Here is an 18378-nt window from a genome sequence, read left to right on the forward strand (position 1 = left end):
TATTGTATAAATGTTTGAAGTATATTCCAATTGTTTACTTAATACCTCAAACAATGTAAACTTTATTTTACATAAGTTTAATAATAATAAACACAAATGTATAACCTTATAAAAATAAGTGTTAACGTCTAAACCGTTTTATTATATAATAATTTAAAGTTCCATATTCTAATTGTTTACTCAATACATCAAATAACGTAGATTTTATTTTATATAAGTTTTCATGATAATAAACAAAAATTTGTAACCTTACAACAATAGGTGTTTTTTTGCATTCATACGCTTAAACGTTATAATGTATAATTATTTAATGTTCCAATTCTAATTGTTTACTCAATACAACAAATAATGTAAACTATAGTTAATACAAGATTTAGTATTAATAAACAAAAATTTCTATTGTGATGCATAGACCGTATGACCGTAAGTGTTTTTTTACATCAATACGTTGAGCGTTTTTGTCGTATAAACATGCACTAATATCCCTTAATTTGTTAACGTTGCAGTAATAAAGTTCCCTAATAATTTTCTATTACATCTAGTTATTATTTATATTTAATTATATTACTTTTAACACACAATGTCATGATCAAGAATATTGGTTATTAATTAGTAAAAGAGATTTACGTTCTGAAATTTATAAATGAAACAATTAATACTTAGGAATTCCGAAACGAGATGATACATTAGTCTGTTTATATGACGATATGGCTTTCGTGATACTCTTCATATTTACATTAAAGTATACCCTCACTAGTCATGGTTTGTAGAAATAGAATCAGGTAGTAATGAGAAATATCGTATTAAAAAGACTGTTGCTATTTTATATGAATTAATTATTACTGAACAAATTATGAAGAAATGAGTAATTTGCGTATGGTTACACTTTTTTTGTGATAATAGTATACATAAGGTTGTTCTGACGAGTAGTGACCAATAAACCTGTTTTCTCATATTTCACCTGGAGTAGAAAACAAGTTCGTTGTATGTATGTTTATGTTACTAGCATGGTAATATCATTTTTTTTTTAATTTAAGATGATAACGATGAGCTACATACAAAGTATTTATTATAATCTATGAAACCCAAAACGTATAGAGAAAATCGGATAGGCTACCAGTTCTACAGGCGATAAAAATATTGTGAACAAAGTTTGTTTACTTAATGTTATTTTTTTTATTTATTTATTTTTTTTAATTTTTCAAAAATACTTATACCCATACGCTTATAATACGTGTATTATCGAAATGCGAACCTATTGCCGATCTCGATTGCCACATCCTACCGTTTGTCGATGAGTAAGTATTGATTACGTACTGGCAATCGGTAAGGGGCTATAGCGAATACTTGTTAGTAAAAACTTCAAAGTTAACTATTTAGATGACGCGGGTGCAAAACAGAAAGAGAGAGAAATAAAGAGTAGGAAGATTGGTAAGAAAAAAAAGTGCATCAGCAACAACAACAACAATCGGCTACAGCCTGGATTACACATTAAATCTCGCACGGTGAATACAAAACAACGCCAACATATTATCGCTGTGTCACGAAAATCGTTATTGAAACGTGAAAAAAAAAAATTAAAAAAAAGTAACAACAAAAGTCAGAAATAAAGAAGGCAAAAATCACAAAAGAAGTGCGGGCGAGGGTAGTTAAATGTCATCGTTAATGCCATCTGCAGATTGGCGCGTGATAAATTTGATGTAACATCGCGACCCTGACGCTCTTTTACCACCCAACTGCTGCTTGTTGTGTACACAGCTCGCGTGTGCGCGAATTTGTTCATGCATATGTGTATTTATCTACGTAATACGTGCACACTCAACATCCGTTCGCGAAAAAATATACAGGAGCTCATGAGGTGTGCAGTTTTTTTTTTTTTTTTTGTTTTTTTTCCTTTTTTCTTTTTCATCATTTAAAAACCAGCGTTTTTATGTGCTGTCTACTCCGTGCGTGCAGGGAGTTGCGTGATTTTACAAGTCCCCTGGGTCTCTGAGAGTTTTCTCTCCGAGAGGGATAATAACATAAGTCCGGTGGTGTTGTGGTGGTGGTGGTGCAGCAGCGCATGTAACCATGAAGTGTTCAGGACTGGGAGGGCTTGGCTAGTCCTCAAAAGATTCGTGGACCTGGAGATGCTCTGCACTTGGGAGATAGAAATTGAGACGATGAACGAGTGAGTGCTCCTTTTTCCTTCGTACATTTTTAAAATACTCTCTTTCATCTCGTTTTTGGGCTTAACATTTTTACAAAAGGTTTTTTTTTTCATACTCACGAGTTACTTTTGAAACACTTTGCATCGACTTCACTTATTTTATCGTACACAGTTTTGGCGAATAGTGTTACTTATGGCGTTCATTTATTTATTTAAAGTAGTTAATTATTGAAACCATCAGAATCCGTCATACATCGTAAAATGTCACTATATTCCCATCGACATAATATTATTAATATTGTAGTATAAATTACACTATGCGACGCAAATAATTTTTGTAATATCAACACGCAATATGTGTGTTATCGAAAAAAAATAAAATATATATATATACATACATGTAGATTGTTTAAAACCAAGATTGATGTAAATATGGTGAGATAATCCTTTGAATGCTTTTGACAAGCCGGTTTAATGATTTATCATTGCATGAAAGGAGAGCAAAATTATCACTGAGATTAACGATAATGGTTATTATTGTCCTGTCAAGTGGCCATAAAAATTTGCTGACACTGTGATGGGTTTGTCAGTGATTGCAACGATATGGATCATCACCTGGTGCTGTTTGCTGAAGGGATTCGATTTGGCCCCTCAGATGTCAGCCAAGCAAATGCCCTGCGACAAGACCAGAAAAGTCTTTGCCGAGTCTTGGGGCGTCATAAGCGATGGGCCCAAAGGGGCCAATTACACTCAGGACTCTCACTGCGAATGGCTTATCAAAGGTATTTTATTTCAAGCTCTTTTGCACGAGCGTTATATTTATTATCTAAATGAGTTTATGACTTTAAACCCCCGAGTTCAGACCTACGGGATTGCAAGTGCGTATTATCTGACACGCACAGTTGGACATCATTGTTTGCAATTAATGCATTCTGATAATCAACCAAACCAGTTATTTTTTTAAATGCCAACCCAATCTACCTTTCGATCGGTGTAAGGTGTAATTTTTTTTTTTTTTTAATGTAATTTTTCGGTCATTTTGTTGAGTTTATTATAAGTAAAAATATCTAAAGTTGATTGTTTGATTACTTTTGTAGAGACTTAACAAATTCTGCTACTGAAATTTCTCTTTTTGACCCTAATATCGTTAGTGTCGCGTTGACGTGGGAAGAAAATTTCATTGCAATTTTTTGTAAACCCTTCACACTTGTAAATTAAATCTATATTTGATATTAATTATAACACGATTGTAGCGCTTTCCCCAGTCAGTTTTTGAGTCCACGGTAAACTGAATTATTATTATTTTTTTTTCCAATCCAATGTTGTGCATAGTATCTCAATTTTTCGTCACACAACATTTGTAATTTCAATTCTCGAATCAGTTAAAAGTCTAAATAAAAAATTTTCTTCTGAATTTCATCAATTATAACGTGTTACCCGTTGCTAGTCCTTTGTTCGGATAAATATGAAAATGTATCGGTATCTAATGAGTCAAAATATGTGTACGTCTTATTTACGTTATTTTTTTTCATTCAAGCACCGTTAGCGAGTAATATTTATCAAACAACTTGTATCAATGAAATCTGAATGAATTTACACTTTGGTAATATTTTAGCCAACAACAGCCGTCAATTCATAACTTTGAATTTTCGGACTATGGGCACGGAATGCAGTTACGACTACATATTCGTTTACGACGGGGATTCCTTCAGATCCACACTTTTGGGAAGCTTCAGCGGCAAAACGGAGCCACAACTGGTAACAGCCTCGTCCGGACACGTTAGTATTGTTTTATTTATTTATTTTTTTTTTTCAATTGCCTCTCTTTGTAGATTAATGATATTGCTTGTGGCACCCATTAACCGAATCAACAAACCATCGTTCTCGCAGATGCTGATTCTCCTGTACAGTGACACGAATTACGTTCTGGATGGTTTTCACGCAGAATTTTCCGTTAACGATTGTCCAAACAACTGCACGGGACGCGGAAAGTGCATAAACAACACGTGCTTTTGCGAAAACGACTGGGGAGGCAAGGACTGTTCCAGAACACTGTGCCCGAACAATTGTGGGATCGGAGGTGTCTGCGGATTGAAACACTGCCAGTGCCACAGCGGGTACTCCGGGCAGTCATGCTCACTCCACAAAAGCCGCCCGGAAGGAAACAAGTTAGTCTTTCATGTTTTGCAACAAACGTTGCATACAAAGTGCGGGTATAATAATGTGTCATTGTTGCAGGTGGCATTGGCTGTCGCACTCCGAGGGGGGCATGACTCCCAGGGCTGCCCACACTGTCGTTTACGTCAGCGAGACCGACTCGCTGTACGTTTTCGGAGGCTACAATCTCAACTACGTGTTAAGCGAACTGGAGACTTACCGTTTCTCGACGAGTCAATGGGAAGACGAGTACGGCAACGTGTTGGGTACTATAGAACCGCTAAAAAAGTCCAAGCTTGTCTCGACGAAAAGGACACCTGAGAGAAAAAATGTGTACAATTTTGACGCAGAAGCCGTATCGTCGGTCGAATACGTGGACCCGATGCTGATAGCCAGCGAATTGGAGAACATGGGAGTGGGCGCCAACAAACAGGACGAGCTGCCGGCCTCGATATTTTGGAAGTCGCTGATAGGCTTCAAGGAGAACAACACGTCGTCGTTGCGGGAGAGGGGAAACATTGAGGGCACCCGCCACGTGCTGCGAGAGCCAAAAATCTCGGAGCACCGAGAGCGAGCCAGGAAAAACCAGCACGTTACCGCGTCCAACGACACCAGCGACGGCGATGACAAAAAGAAGCACACCAGGAGAATCCGACCAGCGAACGCTCGGTACGGCTCGATGTAATTTACGATTGCTGGAGAGGTAATAATACCCCGTTGTGGTTTTTAGGCACCGTAGGAGCCCCTTGGATGCTTCTCCTTTCAAGGGAGTCGCCGGCATGGACGGTCCCCCCTGGGAAGAGAGCGTCGTGGAGACTAGAGTCGACGACAACCCGTTTCTCCAGGACATCTTGGAGCCGGTGACCACTCGGCTGCCAACCAACGACGAAGCATCGAGCACAAAAGACACGTCCAAGCCCGCTCCTCGGTACGGACACGCGGCGTGCAAATACGAAGGTAGGGAAGGAAGTTTTTTTTTTTTTTTTTCCTCACATCCACCACGTGCAAAGCAGAGCAACCACCTCCATTATGGATGACGGTGATTTATTTTCTTTAGGAGGCTTTGTCATTTACGGGGGCAAACTGGAGGACGGATCTCTCTCGGACGAACTCTGGTACTACGACGTGAGGAGGAGTTTGTGGAGCTTGCGGTCCAGGAACGCGCCGTTTTACCCGCCCAAATTGACTCGGCACACGCTCACGTTGGCTGAGGATGGCCACGTTTACTTGTTCGGTGGTAGTACAGCGGACGGCGAGTTCTCCTCGGGCCTGTACAGGATAAAATTGAGCCTCGGTGAGTACACGATCGATATTTGCCGATCGGTCAAAGGATCGAGAGTCAGTAACGCGTGGTGTTTGAACAGCGGATCAAACGGCGAGGGCGGAACAGTGGCAGGAAGTGCGACCGAGGGGCGGTAAGGAGCTCGACGTGCGAGTCGTGGCCCACTGCGCGGTTTACCACCGAGCCACGAACTCGCTGCTCGTCTACGGCGGCGTGGTCGCCAGCGTGGCCCGTTTCAGCAAATTGTCCGACCGGATCTCTGTCTTTCAGCTGGACAGGAGGGTGTGGTCGGAGATTCATTATCCGCGCGCTGATCTGCGCGATACCTACGTGCCGCGCGAGCGAGCGTTTCACACGTGCAACGTCATCGGTGAGTATGTTGCGCAACGACGCGCGCGGCTCCACACAAATTGCTATTTTTTTCTTTCTTTAATTTTTCAACGAGAGGCTAACGATGACAATCGAATGCTTTCAGGAAATTATTTAGTGGTGTTCGGAGGTTACTCCCACAGGCACAACAAGGAGGAGATTTGTTACGATAATCAGATGTACCTGTATCACCTTGGTTGTCACGCTTGGGTGAGCCATGACGTTTTGAACACCAGTGACAAAGGTAATGCTGTTTTATTTTCAATCCAATTACGAAATGAAACATAAAACAAAAAAGCTATGTTTTTCTCACTAGACTCGCAGTATCCGAAACAACAAGGTGTATTCGCCCACGCTTCCGACGTGAGGTACGGCAGCACGTTGTTACTCGTAGGTGGTTATCATGGCAACGTCAACGCGGATCTATTGGCTTATACCCTGCCGTCGACGCTTGCCCCTGCCGAGGGGGATCCCCTGGAGCCCGAACAATACTGTTCCAGACACAAGAGCCTCCTCGAGTGCTCCGCCAACCCGGAATGCGGCTGGTGTTCGGCTGACGAGGTACTCCTTTACAAAACGATGACTCGTCGTTCAATGTATGAATTCCGCCCTGTTTTTTTTAGAACTGTTACGGTAGGACGGTGGTGATCAACTGCACGACCAATCTCCAGACGACCCGTTGTCCCGGAGTTTGTCCAGCCTTGGAGGATTGCCACTCGTGTCTGATACACGGTCAACCGGGGGGTGGTTGGGGCACCAACGCTCGCGGCCGCAGCTCTGCATCCAACAAGTTCAACCTGGGCACGTGCACCTGGTGCGTGCAGAACGCCCTCTGCCATCACAGGGACGACAACTACGGGGTGTGCGGGCTGCGGGACGACACGCTCAGCCAGATACCCGGCTGGTGGGGCATGAAGGGCACGGAAATCGCGCGGGTCGAGGAGTGCCGGGAAATGGACAAGCGGCCGGGCTTGACGTTCCTCAAGTACAAGCCACCGGTGAACTTCAGCCAGCCGGATTCCGTGATGATCGTCAACGCGACTACGGTGGATTTTAGCGTGCCGTCGATGCAGGGCGCCAAAACCGAGTCCGGACTTGGCGGTGAGATGATCGCCAGGCTCATTGGGTTCCTGAGACTGCCACATATGATATGGGACGGAAAACTCGAATCCATGAAGATCTGCGTCAGCTACAACAGTGCCACCTTGCGGGTCTCCCAAAACAACGATACCCAGGATCTGGTGGGTGTTTCTCTTATCTTTGGTACAATATCGGTTGTCAAGGATCGGTGATATGATAAAATTCGTACACTTGTGATTTAATAGATGGTCGTGGCAAATTTGACCGCGGAAACGTCCCAGTGTATACCAATGCGGGCGTCGAGCGAGGCATTCAACGCCATCTCCTTCTCGCCAGGCCGCTACCTTTTGGACTTTGAATCCAAGAGAATGGTGACCACTAGCCAATCGCAGAGCAGCAAGATGGAGATCATCCACAACCGGGTGGACGAGAATCCGAAGGTTTTCACCTTCGAGTACCTCGAGCCGTACCAGAACGGCTCGTGCGGCCAATACAAAAATTGCATGCACTGTCTGGTGGACTCGGCTTGCGGCTGGTGCAACGTCAACAACGAGTGCCTGCCCCGCTCGGTCGATGAATCCGAGAGCTGTGTCGTCGACACGCTGGACGAGAACAATCATCCCACCCGAGAGTGGCACTACCTCACCATCAATCCCTCGATGTGCGCCAATTGTTCCAACTACATATCTTGCGAGTCTTGCGTCGGGACGACTATTTGCGAATGGTGAGTCGACAATGATACCTGATTATGGTCCTAAATCACACGTGTCTCATGTATAATATACTCTCAACTGGCTCACAGGTGGACGGAGGACGCGCGGTGCACCCGTATAGGTCGACTGCCGAACGCTGTGGTGAGCCTGGACCAGTGTCCCGTACCGTGTACACGGCGCTCAAATTGTACCCAATGCCTGGACGAGCGCGGCCGGTGCGTGTGGTGCGAGGCGACCAAAGAGTGCTTCTCCTTCTCCGTGTACACGTCCGAATACCAGTTTGGCCTCTGTCGCGAATGGACCGACCAAGCTGGCCTGATGGGCATCACCTCCAGAAGCAGCAGCAGCAGCAGCAGTTTGGCGCTCAGCGGCAACGACCAGTGCAAAAGCTGTAGCCGGCACACCAATTGCTCCAACTGCCTGCACTCGTTGAGCTGCGGCTGGTGCTACAGCCTCGAGAATCCCATTCTCGGTGTCTGCGTGCAGGGTGACTTTAACCGGGCGCACGTCAATTGCAGCCAGGTCATACGCGACCGTCAACTGCAAAACGACACCACGATCGCGGTAATTCCGGGAGTCGAGCTGACGGCCGGTTGGGCGTACGCCCAGTGCCCGGACGTGGACGAGTGCGATCTTGGGTTGCACGACTGCCACCAGAACGCCGTGTGCACAAACACCCACGGGAGCTACAGTTGCCAGTGCAAGCGGGGTTTCAACGGCGACGGCAGGGAGAACTGCACCAAAACGTGTTACGAAAAGTGCGTCAACGGTTACTGTAGCGAGGCACCCGACTACAAGTGCGAGTGCCACCTAGGCTGGACCGGGCCCGATTGTCGCACCAATTGCGGGTGTCACAACCACTCGACCTGCGTTCATGGCCCTGGAGTGTGCGACAAGTGCCAAAACTGGACGGAGGGTAGGTACTGCGACGCGTGCCAAGTGGGCAGCTACGGCAACGCGACCACCGGTCTCGGTTGTCGGGTGTGCGATTGCAACCAGCACAGCGATTTGGGGATCTGCGACGGCCAGACCGGCATCTGTTTCTGCAAGGACAACACCGAGGGCGACCACTGCGAGATTTGTAAGAAGGGCTATTACGGGGACCCGAGGAACGGGGGTATGTGCTACTACGGGTGCATGTCGAGGGGAATGCTCGAGGGAGAGGGCAGCGACAAGCAGGGCCTGGGTAGCCGGCACTCGCAGCTCAGTCTGTGGGAGAGTCATCTCGGTGGCTCGCTGACCAGAGAGTGCCTTTGGATTGTCAGCCCCGAAAAAGGTATTTTTTTTTTTTTTTTCTTTCCTTTTTTTTGTTGGTAAAAAAAAATTGGATTCGAAAATTTTATTCTTGCAGGTCTCTCGTCCGACACGATGACCCCGAGTATCCAGAGCGTGATCCAGTTCACCATACACGACGACATAAACGTCAGCTGCCAAGAGAACAGTGTCTACGTGTACGACGGGTTGCCGGCTTTCGTGTCGACCACGACGAGCCATCAGAGCCAATTGCTCGGGGTGTATTGCACCGAGAGTACCGATTACCCCGTGACCGTAGAGGCCAAATCTGGCTTTTTGACCGTACACTACAAACAATTGGACGAAGTCGAGGGCTTCAACGCCAGCTACGTCGTCATGACGTGCAACAATTGCCCGTCTAACCGGGAGTGCCGCAACGGCAATTGTCTCTGCAAGGCCGGCTTCGTTGGCATCAATTGCGACATCGAGCTGTGCCCGAAAAATTGCTCCTCCAACAAGAAGCAAGGGGTGTGCGACAAGGCTTACGGGCACTGCGTTTGCACGCCGGGCTTTGGAGGACGCGATTGCTCTATTTTCATCAAGGTAAGTAATACCTACTTCTCCAAATTCTCTTTCAATAACATTGACGAGGAGAGAACAATAATCGTTCCACCGTGATTTTTTAGGACAACCAGCTGGTATTCACGGAGCTCTTCAACAGCGAGTACCTTGCCGATCAACTGGACCATTTGCGCAAAACCCTACCGCGTTTCGGTCACAGCCTAGTGGCGGATCGTCGCGGCAGTTTGTGGATGTTTGGCGGCTACTCGCTCAGCCACGGGCCCCTCAACGACATCCGGCTGTTCGACACGAAAAACAGCACGTGGATGCCCGTCACCGTTGAATCGACGTCGGAGGCTTCGATGCCCCAGGGCCGTTACTTCCACGCCGCGGAGATCGTGCACAGCCGCCAACAGATCTACGTGTACGGTGGTCTGTCCATGAAAGAGGAGGGCATCCAGGGCCTGTCGAACAACACGCTCAACGACTTTTGGAAGTTTAGCCTGCAACAGCAGCGTTGGAGTCAAATAGTCGACAGGTCGGCCGCCCAGAAGGAGCCACCACCCCTGGCTGGACACACCCTCACGCTGTACCGGGATCACGGCGAGTCCGAGAGTTTGGTGCTCATTGGCGGATTCAGCCCTAGGTACGGCTACTTGGACACTGTGTGGGAGTTCAACCTCGAGAGGAAAACTTGGGATACGGTAACCACCAATGGAAACGGACCTCTGGGCGTTTACGGGCATTCCACCGTTTTTCACGACAAATCAAACAGCTTTTACGTGTTTGGAGGCTACACGTACGCCATCAACCGAACATTCATATCGAACAAGCTTTACGCGCTGAATTACAAGACAAAGACGTGGTCCGTGTTGCCACCGTTCGAAGACGACGCGTCTGATGGGACGGTAAGCATATACATACGTATTATTGTTGGATAGAGGATATAAAAAAAAAGTAGGTACAAAGTTGTATTTTCCAAATTTGTAGCCACAAGCGCGTTTCCTTCACTCCGCCGTAACGACGGACGATTACATGGTGATATTTGGAGGCCGGCAAAACCCTCACAACACCACGGACTCGCTGATAGCGCACCAGTACTCGTGCAACTTGTGGATCCGGCTGATAACCAAGGACATGGAGATAATAGGCAACCCACCGCCACCGGCTTACGCCCACGCTATGACACACGCCGATCCCGAGAGCAACGCCATTTACGTGGTCGGGGGTTTCGACGGGGGAATCAAAAGCCACGTCACCCTCATCCACGTTCCCGAAGACTTGTGCAACTTGTGGACGGACAAGATCACCTGTCGGAAATATTACGGCTGCTCCTTTTGCTCGGTCACCACCGTCACCGGGGCAAATGCCTCGTACTGTTTCTCAAACGAGGAGTCGTTGCACCGGGACGACAAGTGCGACGTGAACGTTACCAAGGCCCATCGTTCCAACGGCATATTCTGCAACTCCGAGTGGATGTCCAACCGCAAGTGCGAAAACTTCAAAACTTGCACGGATTGTTTGGCCGAGTGGCCGTACTACCGGGAGAAGGAGCCGGTTTGCAAATGGTGCGTCGATTGCCACGGCAAGTGCATACCCGCGGACAAGGATTGCGACGAGCAAAACAAGTGCAAGCATTGGCAAAAATCCGTCAACGACGTCAACCAGTGCGGCGAAAGGCTGTGTCCAGCCAGTGACTGCGAGAAATGCAAAAACTGCCAAGGAAACTGCGTATGGACCAGACAAGTCTTGAAGACGTGTAAGACTATATCTTCCAAACAATTTTTCCGCCACTTATCCACGTGATTCGTCATTTCCGATTAATGTTCCCTTAAATGTAGCCGAACTCGGACTGAAGTTGACGGCCGAACCGGTGTACGATTGGAACTGCGTGCCGGAGGACATATTCAACAGGTCCAGCATCAAGATGACAAGCACGCAGTGCGAAAAAAGATGCTCCGAGCATCAAGACTGCAAGAGCTGTTTGAGGAGCACGGGTGCCGAGGGTGGCTGGAGGGAGTGCCGTTGGTCAACGAGACTGAACGAAGTATGCGACGACACTTTATACAGTTTGTGTGTCCTAACAATGAGTCCCAAGTAAGCGCTGTAACGATGAAACTTCTCGCAGTGTATATCCCCGTCGTATCAGCCGCTCTACTGTGCCGGTGGAGTCTGCGGCTTGGTTTTGCGCAACACGGACATCGAGTATTGTCCCGAGCCTTGCTCAACCTTTAAGCAATGCAGCACCTGTTTGAAGCACTCCCATTGCGGCTGGTGCTCCCTGGACTCGACCAGCGTGACCGGACAAGGTATATGCACCGAGGGATCTCTGGAAGCCCCGCCAGGTTTCGACCACCCAGCCGACGGTACCTGCGAAATGCTCTTCTACCAGCAGTATCCGACGACCAATCTCTGTAAGCCACTCCACGATCACTGAATACTTTGTCGTTGGTTCTTTTTTTTTTTTTTTTTGCTATACTTAACGTGAAAAATAATATTGCGCAAGCTCTTACGTCCGACGAGTCGAAGCATCACGTGAGCGACGCTTTAGCCGATTCGCCGAGGTTGCCCTTGAAATTCTCGTGGCATTACGTTCGCTGTCCCCCGGAGAACGAGTGTGAAAACAGTCACCACACGTGCTCGCCGAAGAGCGAAAAATGCTTCGATCTGGACGAAGGTTTCGAGTGCATGTGTGGCGAAGGATACAAAACTGAATTGTAAGTACTTCATCGAAACACCCACATTTGATGAATCACTGATTCTGTACATAATACAAAAGGATGTTGTGTTTTCAGGACGCACTCTTACAACGAATACGGGAGGTGGGCACGACATCTATATATACTTACTTCGGGGGGGTGGATGATTGAAATCGATGAGGAAAAAAAAATGTCCTTTTTTTCAGAAAAACGTGCGTACCAATGTGTACTCAGGGTTGCGTTCGAGGTACCTGCGTCGAACCGGACGTCTGTCGCTGTGATTTTGGCTACGTCGGTCGCAACTGCTCGATCCAGTGCCAGTGTAACGGGCACAGCAACTGCGCGGGTCCGGATAAGCTCGACGAATGCCTCGAGTGTCACAACAACACCATGGGATCGCAGTGCGAAAAGTGCAAGCCACTGTACGTCGGCAATCCAGCTGATAACGGGCAATGCGTACCTTGTCTGGAGTACTGCAACGGCCACACTCGCATTTGTATCAACGAAAGCATGACTGTACCCGTAAGTAAACCAATAAATTATCTCATATACCTCGTTTATTTTTTTATGAAAATTAAATCTTTCAGGATCCCAATTCCATTGACAAAATGTCGATCGAACGGTTGACCAAACAATTGGTCGAGGGTCCTGTCGCAAAAGCCAAGTGCGTGAATTGTGCCAATAATACAAGGGGCGATAAATGCGGCGAGTGCGTTACAGGATACTTCAGAGGAACGGAAGATTTGCGCGACGTGTGCAGACCGTGAGTCATTAATGATCCAAATTCGACATTGAACAAAGACTAATCTGATATATTATAAAACTCATGGTCAAACGTTACAGGTGCGAATGCCACGGTCATGGCTTGACTTGTGACCCAGTGACGGGTGAGCAGTGCGATTGTCGCAACAACACGGAAAGCGAGACGTCCTGCGTTAGTGGGCCTTCTAAGGGTGGTAACTCGGGATTGACTCCTTGTTGGATGGTCCAGTGCAGCAAGTGCCGGGAAAATTATTCCGGCAAGCCGGTGATGGGCCATCAGTGCTACAAAACTGTCACCGTGGACAACAAAATGTGCTTCGATTACAAGCTCATAGGTATGCCGATGTTTAAAACATTGGACCATACAATCGCAGACTCGTTCACTATCAGTCATTTCGATTACAACTATTCTAAACGTTTTTTATTAAAAAAAAAAAAAAAAAAAAAAAAATCCGTATTGACATAGAACTCAATACCGCGTCCTTTTCTCTCACGCTCTCATACTCATATCGTATCATACACTGCAATTCGCTTGTAAGTGGATATAAATATGAGATTCTTACTTGATTGTTTTTGTCGCGTGCCCAATTCTTTGGAGGACCCTACGGTTTGTACTCCTTGGCTAACTTATAGGTGTTCATCAAATATTGTTTGTACCTTCCATCGATTTGTTTCCCTGATTTAGACGAATGCAAGGTCAAGCCGAGACCACTGAACCCCGGACAGACGGTATTCTACATGGTACAGCCGCGCTTCATGAACGTGGACATCAGGATATTGGTCGACGTCACTCAGGGTGCCCTTGACCTCTTTCTGAGTCCGAGAGACGACACCTTTGTCGTGAACGTCAACTCGTCCACCGGTTTTCAAGAGGTAACTGCAATATTTGCCAAATCCTCGTCATATATATATATATGTATATTTATGGACTCATTCAAAGAATAATGATACTCTTCAGATCGAGTTGGACGAGAAGATAAAGTGGCGCAAGGACTACGAGAAAGTCTGGCCGGACGACATCGGTGGCGGTAGTTACCGTGGCCGCGACCGCAAGGTCGACTACTACCCGTACAGTTCCTATCATTTCTCGGCCAACGGGAGCGAATCCCAGTGGAACCCGAGCATCGAGTACACGGTGATGGAACGCCGTGCCGAGGGTCTGGCGACCTATGTCACTATAAACGAGCGCTTCACCTTCCTGTTTGTGCGCAACCTAACGAACCGGCTGGTGCTCACTTTGCCCCAGGACAAGCACGAGCTCGGGCAAACCAAGTTCCACATAGCCTTGAGGGCAGTCGAGCCGCCGGCCGGCGAGTTCACCCGCGCCGCCTACGGCATGATATTCTTCCGGCAGGACCAGCTGCACATCGACCTCTTTGTCTTCTTTTCGGTGTTTTTCTCGTGCTTTTTCCTCTTTCTCGCTGCCTGCGTCGTCGCCTGGAAGACCAAACAAGCAGCCGACGTCAGAAGAGCCAGGCGACGCCACGTCGTCGAGATGCTCCACATGGCCAAGCGGCCTTTCGCCTCTGCGACTATTCTCTACGACCGCGAGGTAAATATATACATGCTTTGGCTCATACGAGAGCTGTAAAACACGCTCATGGGAAGGATTTATTACTTGCCTCAAGGCGAATCACTCATTCAAGAGTAGTTTTCAACTACAAATGAATCGGTTAAGAAATCCTTGGACAAGTATGGGCATTGGTAATCCTTTCCATCGGCGTAGTACTTGATGATCCGTTGCAATAAATATTGTGAAAATTAAAAAATACGTGTCTCGATTGCAGAGCAACTTGTCGAGCCAGTGCAGTCCGAGTTCGCCGCAGCGAAAGGGCAAGCGCAACAAGATCGTCAATTTCCACAGCGACGTGAGACCGGTGGCCGTCGAGCCGACCGATGACGGAGCAGCGGCCGTTGTCACGGTATTCATAAAGCTACCCGGTGGCGTTCAAGCGCCCGTTAAACTCGCCCTCGGCAGTTCGCTCATCTTCCTCACGCGAGTCTATCCGGCCAACAGCCGCGTGTTCCTCAGGCGACGCAACAGCCACGCTCTGAGCTAAACTGCTTTCATCTTTTGGCTCTGCGATCGGTTGTACGTGTTGCGGGTGATCGGTATCGGTGCTAATATTGGAGTTGAATCTTATGGGTAAACAGACGCCGAGACGTGTCGATTTGAGTGATTTTTTATTTTAATGCGAATCTTTTTTTTTAAATTATTTTTAAGTGGCGTAGTAAAACGGCGTAATGTACACGTGTGGGGTTCTCCGTTTTCGAGAATGTCGATTTACACGCACACTCGTACACATGTTTTCATCGTAACGTGTGAAATAACAATGGTTGTATCTTTTGATAAGAAATTTAATGCATTTGTAATTAATGAGTGAGTTCGCAAAATCAAAAACGATCATTGATGAAGTATACGTATTGGTGATAATTTTATATCGATTGAGCAACAACTACGCGAAGGATGTTTTTTTCTCTTTCAAGCGTAGAAAGATATTGCAATGACTGCGGTGTAAATAAAATCGAAAGAAACGTAACGTAGCTTTTGTATTAGGGTAAGTACATGAGTGTATTACCTGAAGAATATGTCGGACGGTGAAAGCGAGTGTAACGTGAAATTTGACGAACACCCCGTGATCGTCTTACACACCATTCCATGACACAAGACTGTCCGAAGCTATACGTGACGGATGAACGAAAATGAAAGCTGTATACGATCCCCTTGCGTTTACCGATACACTTGTGCAATAATGAAAAAAAAAAAAAAAAAAAAAAAAATCGCTCATCTTTTAATCGTGTAGTTACCGCATGGATATGTCCATATGTATTTCACGTGTTGCACCATCACAGACTCGGTTACTCTCTCCAATACCCGTTTGGGTGTTCATCGACTGTCACTTATACGTCGCGCACATTAATTTTAGACTTGATACCACATGGAGAAAAAATACGAGTTCGTATGAATACAGTATGCGAGAGAAAAAAAAAGGTTCGCGTCGAGCACACGCGACACCTAATTGTAATATTCTTCAAGCCAACAGTATTAGAAAAGTATTCTCGTTTATGCATCGCGCGGAAAAGCCGCTCTGATGGTTTTTACATTTAATGCGTGCACCGGTTTATCAAACGAGACAATATTTACTCGCGTGTACGAGGGCAAGCTGCAATTCATCGACGATAAGAAGCGCCCGACAATTATGTGCAATAAAATTCAGTCAATAAACTAGAAGAGGCAAAAAATGTTTAAAATATACATTAGTAGGTAGGTGTACCTAGTGTTGTTTCTTTTTGTACAATTGAGCTTTTCTTCACTAGTTAAAAGTCGCACGACAACTCACACGATTTATTGCTACTCTCACACTCTCGTTTCACCCAAGCGCGCGATTTTACATTCCGTCAGTCAACGATGCACGAATGAGAGTACTCGATTGTGATGCTTAACAATCACAAATTAACTATAAAAAAAATTAAAAAAACAATAATTATAATAATTATAAAAACAATATTAGTAATAACAGTGTAGTATCGATTGATGATAAAATTGAGAAACCACGTGGATGGTTCCTATGGATAAAATTTTCGTTGTGGGAGGAAAAGCGCCACATTTGTCAGTTTTATGAGCACTGAAACCTCGCTATTTTAATCTCAAAATTAAAGTAGATGTAGTTCGTTATGGAAACGATATTCTTAATTTACTAATTATAGAAGGGAAAAAATATTTTTTAAAAGTCCCTCTGTTTGATTCGAAGTGTTGAATTTGTTGATTAGTAATCGTCGGCTAACTATTTAGTATCGACTAAGTGATTACATGAATAAAGGAGGAAACAATAGCGTTAATTCTTACAGTCTAATATAGCTCCGAGAATTTATGATACTTTATTAGGTATTTTTAGCGCGATTTGTTGAAGTTTCTCGTACTTTAGCGACGAAACAAAATGTGTTCAGATTAAAAATAAGGATCGTTGGCGTTTTGTGTTAACTAACAAGGATTTGAGGGTGATTTTTCAATGTTTCTTTCAACCAGTAGTTAGATTTCATATTATTTTTTTTATACATAAATGTAGTTACGTGTAATTATTGCGTACACTTGTAAAATGTATATATTATTAATTAAGATTATACTTGACAAAGTATCTTTGTTTCAGAAAATTATAAGAGCAATATAATATCGTATACTTTATGTAATACAAGACGTCCATTGTTGTGTTATGTACTATTGAGCGATTGTTATTCTTAATTATTTCATACAAATTCGGTCTCGATTCCCGTAAAAAATCGCGTAAGATTAAATGAAATCCAAATCAATGTTTTCAACGACGAATGAGAGCTGGTAAAGCATTGAAAAATTCGGTTTGTAACGGAAATATATTTTTATAAATTTTACGAGTTTTCGAAAATTTGTTGTGTAATTCTGAAGGCTTTTTAATGTAAATTGGTAAATATCACGAATGCTCCAGTTTAAACTATCACTTGTTTAAAAATAATGCCAAAAAAACTGTGAAAATTATCCAAACAAGTAAATGAGATGTAAAATATTTTTTCTGAATTACGTTACAGATTTACTTGCCAATAACAATAATAAAAAACTGTACATACATATATTTTATAACAGTTCCCTAACTGTTCGTCGGATAAAATATATTTCTCACTCAAGCCAATTTTTTGAAAATTTCACCTTTTCCGTTAGTATATACAACCGAATAACCGATTTATTTCCATCCATATACCCTTTGGGGATACTAATTATTCATGGTGCTGTTTGTAGTGCGGTAAAGTTGTACAAATAAAAATTAAACAAAAGTTTTTTAAAATGAAGAAATAAAGAAGCTTATACTGTATACAAGCGTGAAACTTTTTTTTCGCAATTATTCATAGTGAAGAAAAAAAAAAGTAACTAATGTACATGCAAAAAACGCGCAATCAAGTAACGCAGATTCGAAGAAAAAAAAAGAATATAAACACATGATGTACATGACGCAAATTGTCATTTGTACAGATTCCACAATGTTAATTTAAATTTTGTATGTACTATTAAGTATTACTGAGATTCTCAAAAAGCTAAAAATCTTCCAACACTGGCAGCTACATAGCATTGAAAAAAAAGGGGGTGAGATACGTGTATTACAGTGGCATTCAGGTTTTTCGTTTAACGCTAAAATACCTGTGTTACGGAGCTGTTAAAGGTTGCAAAGTTGCAACAAGTCCTGCGCAGAGGGTAATGTTTGTCTCTATCCTAAAAAAAAAAACTGTGTATAAAACAGAAATGATACAATAAACGTGGAAAAAGGAAGGAAAATAAACTTGAGTGCTCCTTTATTTTAACAACTCATCAACGTATCCCCATAATCGATCGAAAAAATCATAGTTTCA

At 44.7% G+C, this 18378-nt stretch overlaps 1 protein-coding gene across 1 annotated transcript; it reads left to right on the forward strand.

Moving 5' to 3' along the window:
- Window positions 1–1961: 1961 nt before the first annotated feature.
- Megf8 (multiple EGF like domains 8) lies at window positions 1962–18266 on the forward strand. The gene is made up of 28 exons (XM_089593479.1): window positions 1962–2170; window positions 2700–2931; window positions 3765–3928; window positions 4040–4317; window positions 4388–4572; window positions 4657–4975; window positions 5037–5263; window positions 5364–5600; window positions 5671–5958; window positions 6064–6201; window positions 6274–6518; window positions 6581–7198; window positions 7283–7761; window positions 7840–9026; window positions 9102–9586; window positions 9670–10452; window positions 10535–11303; window positions 11386–11591; window positions 11673–11958; window positions 12051–12261; window positions 12340–12366; window positions 12450–12765; window positions 12831–13006; window positions 13087–13340; window positions 13604–13612; window positions 13691–13878; window positions 13964–14557; window positions 14793–18266. The coding sequence occupies exons 2-28, from the start codon at window positions 2727–2729 to the stop codon at window positions 15063–15065; spliced, it is 9147 nt and encodes a 3048-aa protein (XP_089449605.1). The 5' UTR covers window positions 1962–2170; window positions 2700–2726; the 3' UTR covers window positions 15066–18266.
- Window positions 18267–18378: the final 112 nt, after the last annotated feature.

This window comes from Copidosoma floridanum, unplaced genomic scaffold (assembly GCF_036245765.1).
Source record: "Copidosoma floridanum isolate Cflo_tuat_1 unplaced genomic scaffold, Cflo_Japanese_pri ptg000019l, whole genome shotgun sequence".
In the NCBI taxonomy this organism is placed as follows: domain Eukaryota; kingdom Metazoa; phylum Arthropoda; class Insecta; order Hymenoptera; family Encyrtidae; genus Copidosoma; species Copidosoma floridanum.